The sequence below is a fragment of the Megalops cyprinoides genome, chromosome 17, assembly GCF_013368585.1.
Source record: "Megalops cyprinoides isolate fMegCyp1 chromosome 17, fMegCyp1.pri, whole genome shotgun sequence".
In the NCBI taxonomy this organism is placed as follows: domain Eukaryota; kingdom Metazoa; phylum Chordata; class Actinopteri; order Elopiformes; family Megalopidae; genus Megalops; species Megalops cyprinoides.
Genome location: NC_050599.1, coordinates 10,807,639 through 10,819,927, shown reverse-complemented (window position 1 = coordinate 10,819,927; position 12,289 = coordinate 10,807,639). Strand labels below are relative to the sequence as shown.

At 49.3% G+C, this 12,289-nt stretch overlaps 1 protein-coding gene across 2 annotated transcripts in view; it reads left to right on the top strand.

The window, feature by feature from the left end:
- The window catches only part of tulp4a (TUB like protein 4a), a 31,666-nt gene extending 20,714 nt beyond the window's left edge, over positions 1–10,952 (top strand). The window contains exons 5-14 of one of the 2 annotated variants that reach the window (XM_036550110.1): positions 287–394; positions 1,717–1,883; positions 2,652–2,876; positions 4,191–4,425; positions 5,395–5,539; positions 5,776–5,920; positions 6,126–6,219; positions 6,426–6,569; positions 6,953–10,257; positions 10,628–10,952. In XM_036550110.1, coding sequence (XP_036406003.1) covers positions 287–394; positions 1,717–1,883; positions 2,652–2,876; positions 4,191–4,425; positions 5,395–5,539; positions 5,776–5,920; positions 6,126–6,219; positions 6,426–6,569; positions 6,953–10,257; positions 10,628–10,744 — 4,685 coding nt within the window. In that variant the 3' untranslated portion in view covers positions 10,745–10,952. Of the gene's footprint in view, positions 1–259; positions 395–1,716; positions 1,884–2,651; positions 2,877–4,190; positions 4,426–5,394; positions 5,540–5,775; positions 5,921–6,125; positions 6,220–6,425; positions 6,570–6,952; positions 10,258–10,627 lie in introns of both variants that reach the window. The other variant, XM_036550111.1, reaches the window with a different exon arrangement.
- Positions 10,953–12,289: the final 1,337 nt, after the last annotated feature.

The window sequence follows — 12,289 nt, the reverse complement described above, 5'->3', positions numbered from 1 at the left end:
TACTACATAATTCCAATGTCCCCTCGGTTGTTGTGTCCCTACCAATGTTGAGACCAAAACTACGCCCTTGACTATGGCTGTTAATATATCCAGTTGTACTGCAGCATCATGCTATGAGAACTCAGCAAAACTCCGGAACAGCTCAACAGGTCATGTTTGTTGGATGTGAGGCGCAGATAAGCAACCCCCCCCACCCAGTGTGTCATGGTGTGGGCGTAGTGCTGCAATTGAGCGGTCAAACTGGTCGTTCGTTTCCTAGATGGTCCAACTGTCTATCCAATTGCAGTGCACAACCTGAAGCCACTGCTCACGGTCAGCTTCACGTCGGGGGACATCAGCCTGATGAACAACTACGACGACCTCTCCCCCGCCATCATCCGCTCAGGGCTCAAGGGTAGGTGCACCTTCTTGTACGTCGCTGTGTCTCAGCCCCCTGTGCAGCTGAAGGCTGCGCCACCGTCTCAGATGAGGTCCTGGGGTACGGAAGAGTCCCAGCAACCACACTAGACAAAATTATAGATTTTAAGTTACGTTACATTACATTACATTATTGTCGTTTAGCGGACACACCTATCCAGAGCGACTTACACAGGCTACGGTTTTTACATATTGCATTATTTATACAGCTGGATATTTTATTGAAGCAATTTTGGGTAAGTACCCAAAAGGGTACAATGGCAGTGCCCCAGCAGAGAATCGGAACAGCGGCCTTTCCGTTACGAGCCCTGCTCCTTACCACTGCATCACGCTGCCGCCCCACATAGAGTTGTGACTTGAATGTGGTTCTTTCAACTTAGAAACACATTTTTGACTTGAGTGAGTTGAGATATTGAGCAAGCCTTTGTCTGCAGGGTTTGTTTGTACTTAATGCTATGTTTAGGTATTCCGGTGGATTGTGAGGCACAGTGACAGTACCTGCGTGTATTTTTATACACAGCCCAGCTGAGGTCAAAAGACAGTTATGACGTAAATGGCTCTGTGAGATGAGAGCGGCGGTGGCCCTTGTTGTGTGCCACTTTGCCGTGGTGTCTCGGCTTGTCCATGACGTATGCTCTGCTGTGGCTGCTGCTGTTTCTCACTGTAGTCCCTGATGGTGTCGTTTAGCGCTCAGAGGGTTGGTGTTCCCGTGTGCTGCACCGTCGCTCTGCGTGTTTCCCTCCTTGTTGTGTTCCCCCGTCTTTATGTGTCTCCCTTGTTCCTGTGCTCTTGTGTTTGTGTGTGGGTGTCTCCCATGTTTTTGTACTCCTACTCTGTGTGTGTGTGTGTGTGTGTGTGTGTGTGTGTGTGTGTGTGTGTGTGTGTGTGTGTGTGTGTGTGTATGTATGTATGTGTGTTTCTCTCTGTACTGTGCTCATACTGTGTGTGTGTGTGTGTGTGTGTGTGTGTGTGTGTGTGTTTCTCTCTGTACTGTGCTCTTTGTGTGTGTGTGTGTGTGTGCGTGCTCGCATGTCTCCCTTTCCACTGCGCTCTTACTCTGTGTGTGTATGTGTATGTGTATGTGTGTGTGTGTGTGTGTGTGTGTGTGTGTGTGTGTGTGTGTGTGTGTGTGTGTGTTTAAGCATGTGTCTCCCTTTGTACTGTGCTCTTACTGTGTGTGTGTGTGTGTGTGTGTGTGTGTGTGTGTGTGTGTGTGTTTTTGTTTTTTTGTGTGTGTTTGTGTGTGTGCGTGCACGTGTCTCCCGTGCTGCCCTCTCTGACGGGACCTCTTCTCCTCAGACGTGGTGGTGCAGTGGTGTTCTCAGGGAGACCTCATGGCGGTGGCGGGCATGGAGAGACACGGCCTCCCTGTGGACCCAGCCTGCGTGTCCCTCATGAGGAACGCCCTCGTCAAGTTCTACAACGTCCACGGAGAGCACATCTACACACTGGAGACACCTGCCCAGGTGAGCTCACCTACCTCACACCTGCAAAACAACATTCTCCTCTCCACTAAAGTATGACTTCACTCTTCTTTTAAGGTTTCTGTCTTTCTCTGTCTATTTACTCTGTCTTTAATTCTCCCTCTGTTACCTGTTTTTTCTACCTCATTTAAAGCCACGTTTCATTGTATATTTAAAACCTGTTGTAAAATCCATGAGTCCATGAAATTAAGATGTCTGAAATATAATGTGATACAAACAAAAAATAAAGCAAGTAGTTTGGCTCCACCCTTAGAACGGTGTGGTCACATTGTCATCTGTAGAAGCTCAGCACTGAGCGGCCTGCCAGCTTGCATTTCAGATTCAGTTGCATGCAAGCAATAAGCAGGGAATTTTTTTTATTATCTGTCTCACAGTATACATCAGTAGATGCCAACAGCAAATAAGAAGTAACTTGTAGCGTTGAGCTCCTCTTGAACTCACTTAATGTTGAGTTTGGATCAGTTTTGACTGGGTAGCAGCTGTCAGAGGAGTCAGGAAGTGATGCACAGTCACTGATGTGACTGTTCCACAGGAAACACTCTGCCTCACACAGCACTATGGCAATGCATGCTCAAACTATTGGCTTATGAAACCAGTATGGCTTTGAAGGTCATACTCTCAGAAGTGGCATCTAACGATAGAGCATCTCTCGGGATTCGATCCCGCATACCTCTGATCGCGGGTCCAGAACCGCCGTCCCGCTGCGCCCCGGCGTAAAGCGTGACTCCGACTCTCGTGCTCTGTTTTCAGCGGCCCATCACCACCATCTGCTGGGGTCACCGCGACTCGCGGCTGTTCCTGGCCTGCGGGCCGGCGCTGTACGTGGTGCGTGTGGAGCACCGCGTGGCCAGCCTGCAGCTGCTGTGTCAGCAGGGCATCGCCAGCGCCCTGCGGGAGGAGAAGGACATCAGCAAGCTCAACATCCCCTCCCGTCTCTGCTCCTACGTCACCACCGCCTTCGTGCCCACCATCAAGGTACCAGCATCGAGGCTCGAGGGCTCCGCAGCGCGGGGAGAGCGCCATTTTCAGGCTCGAGATGGATCGTGTGACTTCTGTCGCGTTACCTCTGGCAGCTGATGGCAACGTTGTCGTCATCACTTGATTGAAAGCGGATGCTAGAGTGAAGGTTTTTTAAAAAAAAAAAAATGCTAAAAGGGATTGATAAGGCTGTGGAGACCATTTCACATTTAAGTTCTGTAAACGCAGTCAGGGGGAAATTAAGTCAATATCACAGTGACACTAGAAAGAACTTTCTCGCACTGAAAGTTATAAATGCACAGAATAACTTGCTAGGATCTGTAATGGCGTCAGAGACTCTGGGACCTTCAAGACTACACTAGACACCCAATAAATAAATGACAAATTCAACCAAAACATGTGACTCACTAATATAGTCTGGAAGGCCTGTGTTTGTAATTATATTTTAATAAATGCTAATAATGAGCATTTGCCATTTGTAGGAAATTTGTTCCTTCACTTGTTTGAAGAGTGATTAAGCAACTGTAGTTGGATCAGTTGCTATGTGTGGATATGAAAGCATTTACAGTACATACATTACCCTTTTCACTGTGACAAATAGTGATGATAATTCCAGTAATGCGATCATCACCGATCACAGCCCCCCCTCATGTGACAGGCACATTTGTAACTCTGAGGGGAGGGGAGGGGACGGTCCTGCACACATCCTGTCTGTGTGGCAGGTGCCCAGTTAGTTCTGGTGCCCTTCCAGGGCATCTCCATCTGCACACACAGATGCCCCTGCATTGAAATTCACTGTGGTGCACTGGGGCCATTTCGCCAAATGTACATTTGGCTGAGAGTCAAGTTTGTCATTTACATGCATGATAGCTTGTTAGAACACCCCTGTATCCTGCTACTAGTGTGAATGAGATAGTTTTGTAATATTTTCACTGGTATTCAGATTTAGAGATGGCATGTTTGGTTATGTTTGTGTAACAGCATTAATATTAATGAAAGAGCGATATATCACTCATCTCAAACTTCTGAAAAGTTTGACCTTTAGGCTGCATAATGTAAACAGACACACATACACACTGTAAGCATGTCAAATGTCTTTTCAAAGAGCACTCACTACACACAAACACAGACAGTGTACATGTGTGAACTAGCGTAATAATTGTAAGAAACACTAATGCGGCTGTTGCTGCTTTTTGTACTCAAGCTTTGTGTGTATTATCTGCCCAGATGCAGAAAAGACATGCAGGGCAAGCACATCTTTCAGTGTACAGCCCTAACAGCCGCTCTCTCCTGTGCACCTTGTGCCCCCAGCCCCCCATTCCTGACCCCAACAACATGCGGGACTTCGTCAGCTACCCCACGGCAGGGAACGAGCGGCTGCACTGCACCATGAAGCGCACGGAGGACAACCCCGAAGTGGGCGGGCCCTGCTACACGCTCTACCTGGAGTACCTGGGCGGCCTGGTGCCCATCCTCAAGGGCCGGCGCATCAGCAAGCTCCGCCCGGAGTTCGTCATCATGGACCCCAAGACCGACGGCAAAGCAGGTACACCTGACGAAAGCTGCGTTGCCTGTTTTTGTTTTTTTTTTTTTTTTTTGAAGTTTTAAGAAGGATAGCAAAAATATTTCTTTACTGAAAACATCATTAAAAGAGTGCAGCTTATTTAAAAAAAAATGTTAAGAAAAGGTCCAGGTTTGATCTGGCCAGTGTGAAGTATAGTAGCACACATAAGAACAGTTCCCCCCTCATCAGTAGGATCCTAAGGCCACTGAGTAGATCTGGGTCCCTCAGGAACAGATCACCCTGGCTGCCCCCTGTCATCATCTCACTCCCTGTCCGCCTGCGTCGTCTCCCCATCGGCCCACTTTGACCCGCTGCGGAGGAGATAAATGAGCTTGAGGAGGAACAGACAGGCTGTTCCGTAGTTGAAGAGATGCACCTTCGCGTGCAACAGCAAACAGCGGCCCACTTAGATAAATGGGTCGAGAACCACTACTCTGCAGAATGCTAAATGAATTCTCCCTGATAATGGACGCACTTCATGCAGCTTAAATGCATGTTCGGAGCCTGCACTCTGCACTTGGGAGATGCTGCTGTTCTCACGTTTACATTTTAACACAGCTTTTATTATCCAGAGGTCTCTCATAATATATGGGACGGGGTTGTTGCAGTCGTATGAATTACTGAAAAAGTCAGTTTTCCTTCACTTTGCTGAATTGCAGGAACTGACGTTCTTTCCTGCTTGGCTGTCCAATAGAGAATCAGCAGAGCAAATGTGTCCAGCACTTAAGTGATTAACAGGTTTCAAATTTGACAGCAAATTGACAAACTTGAAATATAAGTGAAAAATTGACTGTGGCTGAGTACTATGTAAATAAAATTGGTGAAGTCTGAGTGTATGTTCCCCAGCTTTAGAAGAAGGAACACTACCCTCTGCTGTTGGCTTTGGGAATCGCGGCATGAGTGTTGAAGTGCATCCTGCACCCGCTCATCTTACTCTCTCTGTGCTTTCAGATGAGGTTTATGGAAACAGCTTGATATCCTCAATGATTGACAGCTGTAACTGCTCAGACTCCAGCGACATCGAGCTGAGCGACGACTGGGTGGGAAAGAAATCGCCAAAGATATCAAGAGGAAGCAAGTCACCTAAACTTCCCAGGTATTCGCTAGGACTGTGTCAGCTTTTTGTGCAAACTTTGATTCTTGGTTATTTTTTATTAATTTAGTTAGTAAATGGTTTAATTTAAGATTAATATGACTAATCTAGTATGTGAAAATGTAGACTTTCTTTAGAAAATGCAAATGTTGTACATACAATGCATGCCTGTACCAACTGATTTCAATTTGTATTCATTACCTTCTCTGTAGAGACTTAGTGTGTCCCTTTACCAACAGGATCAATATTGACCCAAGAAAATCCCCTAAGCTTTCCCGGGCCACACAGGAAATATCCAGGTCGCCGCGGTTACCTATCCGGAAGCCTTCCATCGGCTCCCCTAGTCTGACTCGCAGAGAGTTTCCTCTAGATGACATCACTCAGGTATCGTCTCTGTCTGTATGACTGAGTGATGGGGTCTGACCTTTGACCCTCCTTCTGTTTAACACCTTCCTTCAAGTTGTTCCTCTGGTTTACTATTTTTAATTTGAATTGCACTTACTTTGTCACGTTCACACGTGTGAAAGCCTTGGTCTTTTGACTTACAATACATATGCTAACATGCTCTCCTGTTTTCTGTATTTTGCAGCATAATTACCTTGCTCAGGTCACATCTAATATTTGGGGGACAAAGTTTAAAATAGTGGGACTTGCCTCCTTTCTGCCGACGAATCTTGGTGCAGGTAAAATAGCCGATTTTAATTTTTAAAAACAAATCTTTTAAAACAAAACTATACCAACTTTACTATATCAACTTTTTAGTTCAGATCAAATCACACATTTACCGAGACAGAATCTATGTTGTAAAACAAGCATCTGTTTTCCTCTTGTCTATACGAGAAGTTTACTTCCCTTTCAGTTATGTATAAAATGTTTCTTTTTCTTTCAGTTATCTACAAGACAAGTTTGCTCCACCTCCAACCTCGGCAGATGACGATATACTTACCGGAAGTACGGAAGATTTCTATGGACTACATAAATCTGCCCGTTTTCAACCCCAATGTCTTCAGTGAGGATGAGGATGACTTGCCAGGTATGTAGCACCAAAATTCTTTTTACATTTCATAATAGATGGAATATATGATTGCACTGAAGTGTTGATGAAATTGAACTGAAGCAGAATTGATCCTCATATCTGATTTTCCATGTCATCCAGGAAACCTTGTAGAGTTGAACTTTTAAGTAGTTTACCCCTATCAGAAATATGGAAAAAAATGTTTAATGTTGGAGATACTAGTTTGCTTCAACAGCATAATTGGTGTGCATGCAGAAGGTGGTGCTGAGAAACCTTTAAACAACTCTGTGGATGGTTGGCTTGTAACTGTTCATAAATGCATTGAAATTTAGACAGATTGAGTCTGACGATAATGTGAAAGTGCACTGTTCTAACGCTTGATGTTGGCTTTGTATTCTCAGTAACAGGACCCTCTGGAGTGGCTGATGACAACCCACCCTGCACGGTCAACATCCCCATCGCCCCCATCCACAGCCCCGCTCAAGCCATGTCTCCCACTCAGAGCATCGGGCTGGTCCAGTCCCTGCTGGCCAATCAGAACGTCCAGCTCGATGTCCTGACCAATCCCACGGCCACCGCCTCCGCGGCCGCTGTGGCCGGTGTCTCTGACCACAATCAGGACACGGTCATGACGGCGCAGTACACGGTGCCCTCCCGCTACTCCAATCCGGGACAGGTGATCTTCGGGGGCCTGGAGATGGGGCGCCTGCTAGTCGGGCCTCCGCCCCCCCATCACCAGCAGCAGCAGCAGCACCAACAGCATCAGCACCAACAGCCGCAACCGCAGCATCACCACCAACAGCAGCAGCAGCATCCGCAGCAGCAACATCAGCAGCAACTCCCACAACATCCGCAGCATCACCACCAACAGCAGCAGCAGCATCCGCAGCAGCAACACCAACAGCAACTCCAGCAACATCAGCAGCAGCATCAACAGCAACTTCAACAAAGCCAACTGCAGCAACATCAGCAGCAGCTTCAGCAACACCAACTGCAGCAGCAGCAGCAGCAAATTCAACAGCAGCATCAACAATATCAGCAGCAGCATCAGCAAATGCAGCAGCATCAGCAAATGCAGCAGCATCAGCAGATGCAGCAGCAGCATCAGCAAATGCAGCAGCAGCATCAGCAGATGCAGCAGCAGCATCAGCAAATTCAACAGCAGCAGCAGCAAATTCAGCAGCAGATTCAACAGATGCAGCAGCAGCAGCAGCAGATACGAGAGCAGCATCAGCAGCAGATGCAGCAGCATCAGCAGCAGTTGCAGCAGCATCAGCAGCAGCTGCAGCAGCTCCAGCAGCAGCAGCAGCAGCACCCGATTCAGCTCCCTCCCCCTCCCCTGCCTTCCGGTCAGCTGTCGGGCACCATGCATCAGCTCCAGGGGACGCTGCAGTTGCCGCACGCCCCGGGCGAGCACGTGTCAGAGCGCGGGGAGCACGAGCACCTGTTGAAGATCAAGCCCACCCGCTCGGCCCCGCAGCTTGCGGAGGGCGACGCCGTGGTCTTCAGCGCCCCGCTGGAGATCAGCAAGATGAACCCCCCTCCGCCGTACCCGGGCACCGTGGCAGCGGCGGTGGCGGCAGCCTCCGCGGCCTCGGCGGGCGCCGCTGGCGGCAGCAACCCCGCGGCGCCGCCGGTGGACCTCTGCCTGAAGAAGAGCGAGTTCTCCCTGTACCCGCCGGCGCCCCAGTACCAGACCCCGCTGGGCTACGAGCGGATCACCACGTTCGACAGCAGCGGGAACGTGGAGGAGGTGTGCCGCCCGCGCACGCGGCTCGTCTGCAACCAGAACGTGTACACGCTCCAGGGCCCCGGCAGCTCCGCCACGCTCAGGGTCACCTCCTCCGAGAGCAAGAAGGTGCAGCTCCCCTACAGCTCCGCCACCCTCAACCGCCTCACCGTGCCGCGGTACTCCATACCCAGCGGGGACCCGCCCCCCTATCCCGACCCGGCCAATCAGACCAACGCCGGGCGCAACGCCAGTCAGCGATTGGACAGCACTCTGATTCACGCCACCCTGCGCCGCAACAGCAGAGAGGCGGCCCTGAAGGTCTCTCAGATGATGGATTCTCAAAGAACTCTGCCAACCAAGTCCAAAGTCAGTAGTGCACTAGCAGCCTCCTACCAGCAGAGAGTGTCCACTGCTCTGTACACTTGCAGTCAGTGCAGTAATAACAGCAGCAGCACCAGCGCCAGCGCTGGGGGAGCGGGCGCTAGCAGTGGCAGCAACAGCAACGGCATCGCAGGGGGGACCATCATCCGGCAAGACTTCCCGCCGGGGAACGGCGCCCAGCACAGCACCGTCATCGTTCACTCCAACAGCACCTCGCCCCTGGCCTCCCAGTCCTCCTACAACCTGCTGAGCTCTCTGGACAGCAGCAGGGACAGGACGGACTACGTGAACTCCGCCTTCACCGAGGACGAGGCGCTGAGCCAGCAGTGCCAGCTGGAGAAGTCCATCCGCCACCTGACCCTGGGAGACGTGGGCCTGACGGTCAAGCGCCCGCCTCCTTACCAGTGGGATCCCGCCTCCACGGAGGAGATCTGGGTCCCTCAGGAACGGACTACGCTGGCGGCCCCGCCGGGGCCCCACAAGCCGCCCCCGCTCATCCTTAACCCCGCTCAGCACTTAGACGTGTCCCGGCTGCCCTTTGTCCTCTCCCCGAAATCCCCCACCAGCCCCAGCGCGGCCACCTTCCAGGCTGGCTACCAGATCTCCCTGCCCTTTCCCCCGGGGGCGGGCTACAGCGGGCCCCAGCTCCAGGCCATGCAGCCGCCTCCGCAGCCCTGTTCCCCTAAAGAAGTCGTGGCTCCGGTCCCTTTCACCCAGCAGGAGCCTGCCATCGTGCTACCGCCCGGCTACCCGCCTAACCTCGCCAACCTGGCCTGCTGTCCGCTGCCGCCCATGTACCCGGGGGCGAGCGCCTGCGCTGGCCTCCAGCTGCCCCCGATAGCCCTGCACCCCTGGAACACCTACAACCCCTGCCCGCCCATGCAGAACCCCTCAGGGACCCTCCCCTCCAAGTCCCACCTGGTGGTGGAGAAGCCCGTCCTTTCCCCCCCGCCTCCTCCTGCCGCCGAGCTTCAGAACCACATGGGCTCCCCGGAGGCCATGGCCGAGGCTGGCGAGAACTTCCAGGAGGTGCTCTCCCTGAATGAGAGCCCCATCCCGCAGAGGGCCGACAAGTTCAGCAAGAAGAACCGCAAGAGGCTGGACAGCCGGGCGGAGGAGGCCAACGTGCCGGCCATCACCGAGGGGAAGGTGAAGAAGGAGGGCCGCGCCCTCAGCGACTTCAACTCCCTCATCTCCAGCCCCAGGCTGGGCCGGGAGAAGAAGAAGCCCAAGAGCCAGAAGGAGCAGCTCAAGGCCAAGAAGCTCAACAAGACCAACGAGTTTCAGGACAGCTCGGAGAGCGAGCCGGAGCTCTTCATCAGCGGCGATGAGCTCATGAACCAGAGCCAGAGCAGCAAGAAGGGCTGGAAGAGCAAGCGCAACCTGCGGGCAGCCAGCGAGCTGGAAGAGTTCAAGTGCCGCAAGGCCAACGAGAAGGAGGACCGAGGCCTGGGCAGCCAAGGCTTCGTCTACGTCATGGCCAACAAGCAGCCGCTGTGGAACGAGGCCACCCAGGTCTACCAGCTGGACTTTGGAGGAAGGGTCACACAGGAGTCGGCCAAGAACTTCCAGATTGAGCTGGAGGGCAGACAGGTAGGCCTCTGTCAGAGGGGAATGCCCGCAGAGTGCACTCTTCACACCTTTAAAACCATTTAAAAACGATGTACTTTTCTCCAAAAGTACTAAACAAATCCTAATTACTTGTCTTTTTGTCTGACGTGAAAATTTACATCTCACCACAATTCTGTTAGTTTAAACACAGTTCTTAGTAATTTCAGTGTGTAATTTCTGCTCAGGTACACATTGTAGGGAACACTTCAGGTATTTGCATTATGCATGTGCAAGTACTAGTAGCTCCCAGTTGACGCATTGTTTTTGATTTACGGTCTGAAATATGTATTCACTGACTTTAGGAAGATTCACTGTTTTTTTTTTTTTTTTTTTTGCTTGTCCCGATTCACAGGTGATGCAGTTTGGCAGGATCGATGGCAATGCCTACATCCTGGACTTTCAGTACCCGTTTTCGGCTGTGCAGGCCTTTGCTGTAGCCCTTGCCAACGTCACTCAACGGCTCAAGTGAGCAGCTGCTCGGCACCTTAGCGCATACCTGTCATCGGTGACATGTCAGGACCGACACAGTTATTTTTTTCCTTCCTTGTGCATTGTGACAAGAGAAAAGCCGACACAAGTGGAGCTGCAATGCCCGACGCTGCCATAAGAGGGTGCTGTTTGCATAGTGTGAGGATCATAGATGGTGACGGACAAAGCGGGCGGTCACCTGTGGGGACATGGGCTTAGCTTTCTGTGGTCGTTCTGCAAATATATGCTGCTCTAGCTTACAGAAGCTAGTGGAAACAGACTGTCCACTTTACAGACTGCCTTATATAATTTTATTGTTTCCTATTAATACTGTTACATTGGAGTTTTTTCAGTCCAGTTTTTAAACACAACAGTAATACTTGAAAACTCTATCTGGAAAAATGAATCGCTCATTTGCAGACCTTACAGCTACTGAGCACTGAAGTCAATAGCTGTATGAATTTATGTGAAAGTGTGATTACTTTACCATTTTTTTGGCTTTATTATAGATATTACACATTTTGAACTGAAAAAAATGGTATGCGTTTTAAAGTATTTTTGGGTCAGTCATAAGTTTTGATTTGTTAGTACCTTGATTTAGTGCTTTGCGCAAGTACTAAAGATGGCTACAGAACAAATATTTTGTGCTTTGCATTTTCAGAACTAAACAAGAAGGTAGGCCTGTCTGTTTTGATTCTGAAGTTCACAGGAGTGGTAGGTTGAAATGCTAAAAATAAGCTCAGCGATAGCCCTTGGTCCAGTTAGCTTTGAAATTCTTTTTTGGATGGACTGAGTTGAAAGAATTCATCTGGATCAATAGTTCAGCGTATCGTATAACAACGCTCCTGTTTCACAGTTTTTGTGTTAATGAGATCTATTTATATGTATATATTATTTGGTCATTATTATTATTATTATTATTATTATTATAATTGTTGTTTATATTTATGTAGCATTAAGCAATCTTAGTACCTTGTTTACATAGATTTGAAGATGTTTATTTTGTTTGGGAGACAGGAGGTTAAATTTAGAACCCATCCTTTTAAAATGTACAATATAGAGGTGGGGATGTAGAGATGAAAGTAGTTGTAGTAATTTGGATGTTTCGGGCAATAGCCTAACACTGACTGTGGGGTCTCTTTAATGAAAAAAAAATGGTGAGAGTTTTAGTAGTGAACGATATTCCGGTATGAAGTGATTTTCACCTCCTGTCACTTCTGTGAAGTGATCATTTTGGGGTATCCAACTTGAACCCCCCAAGTGACATGTAAGCAAGGTACAGGAAATATTTTTGTATATTTCACCTATGCCATTTCATACTTTTTTAATCATGTAAATATTTGTTACATATCATTCAGTCATTGTAAAGCGATCAAGTGCATGAGGTAGACAAATAGTGTTTTCGTACTTGATGGTATGTCAGAGTTGGGGAATGTTGTGACATCATAATACATTATCATACTAAGTAGTATTCCAGAGTACATCACTGTTAATAACAAACATACCTTTAGCTGTCGAAAGATGAAGGATGTTCAAGTTACCTTTT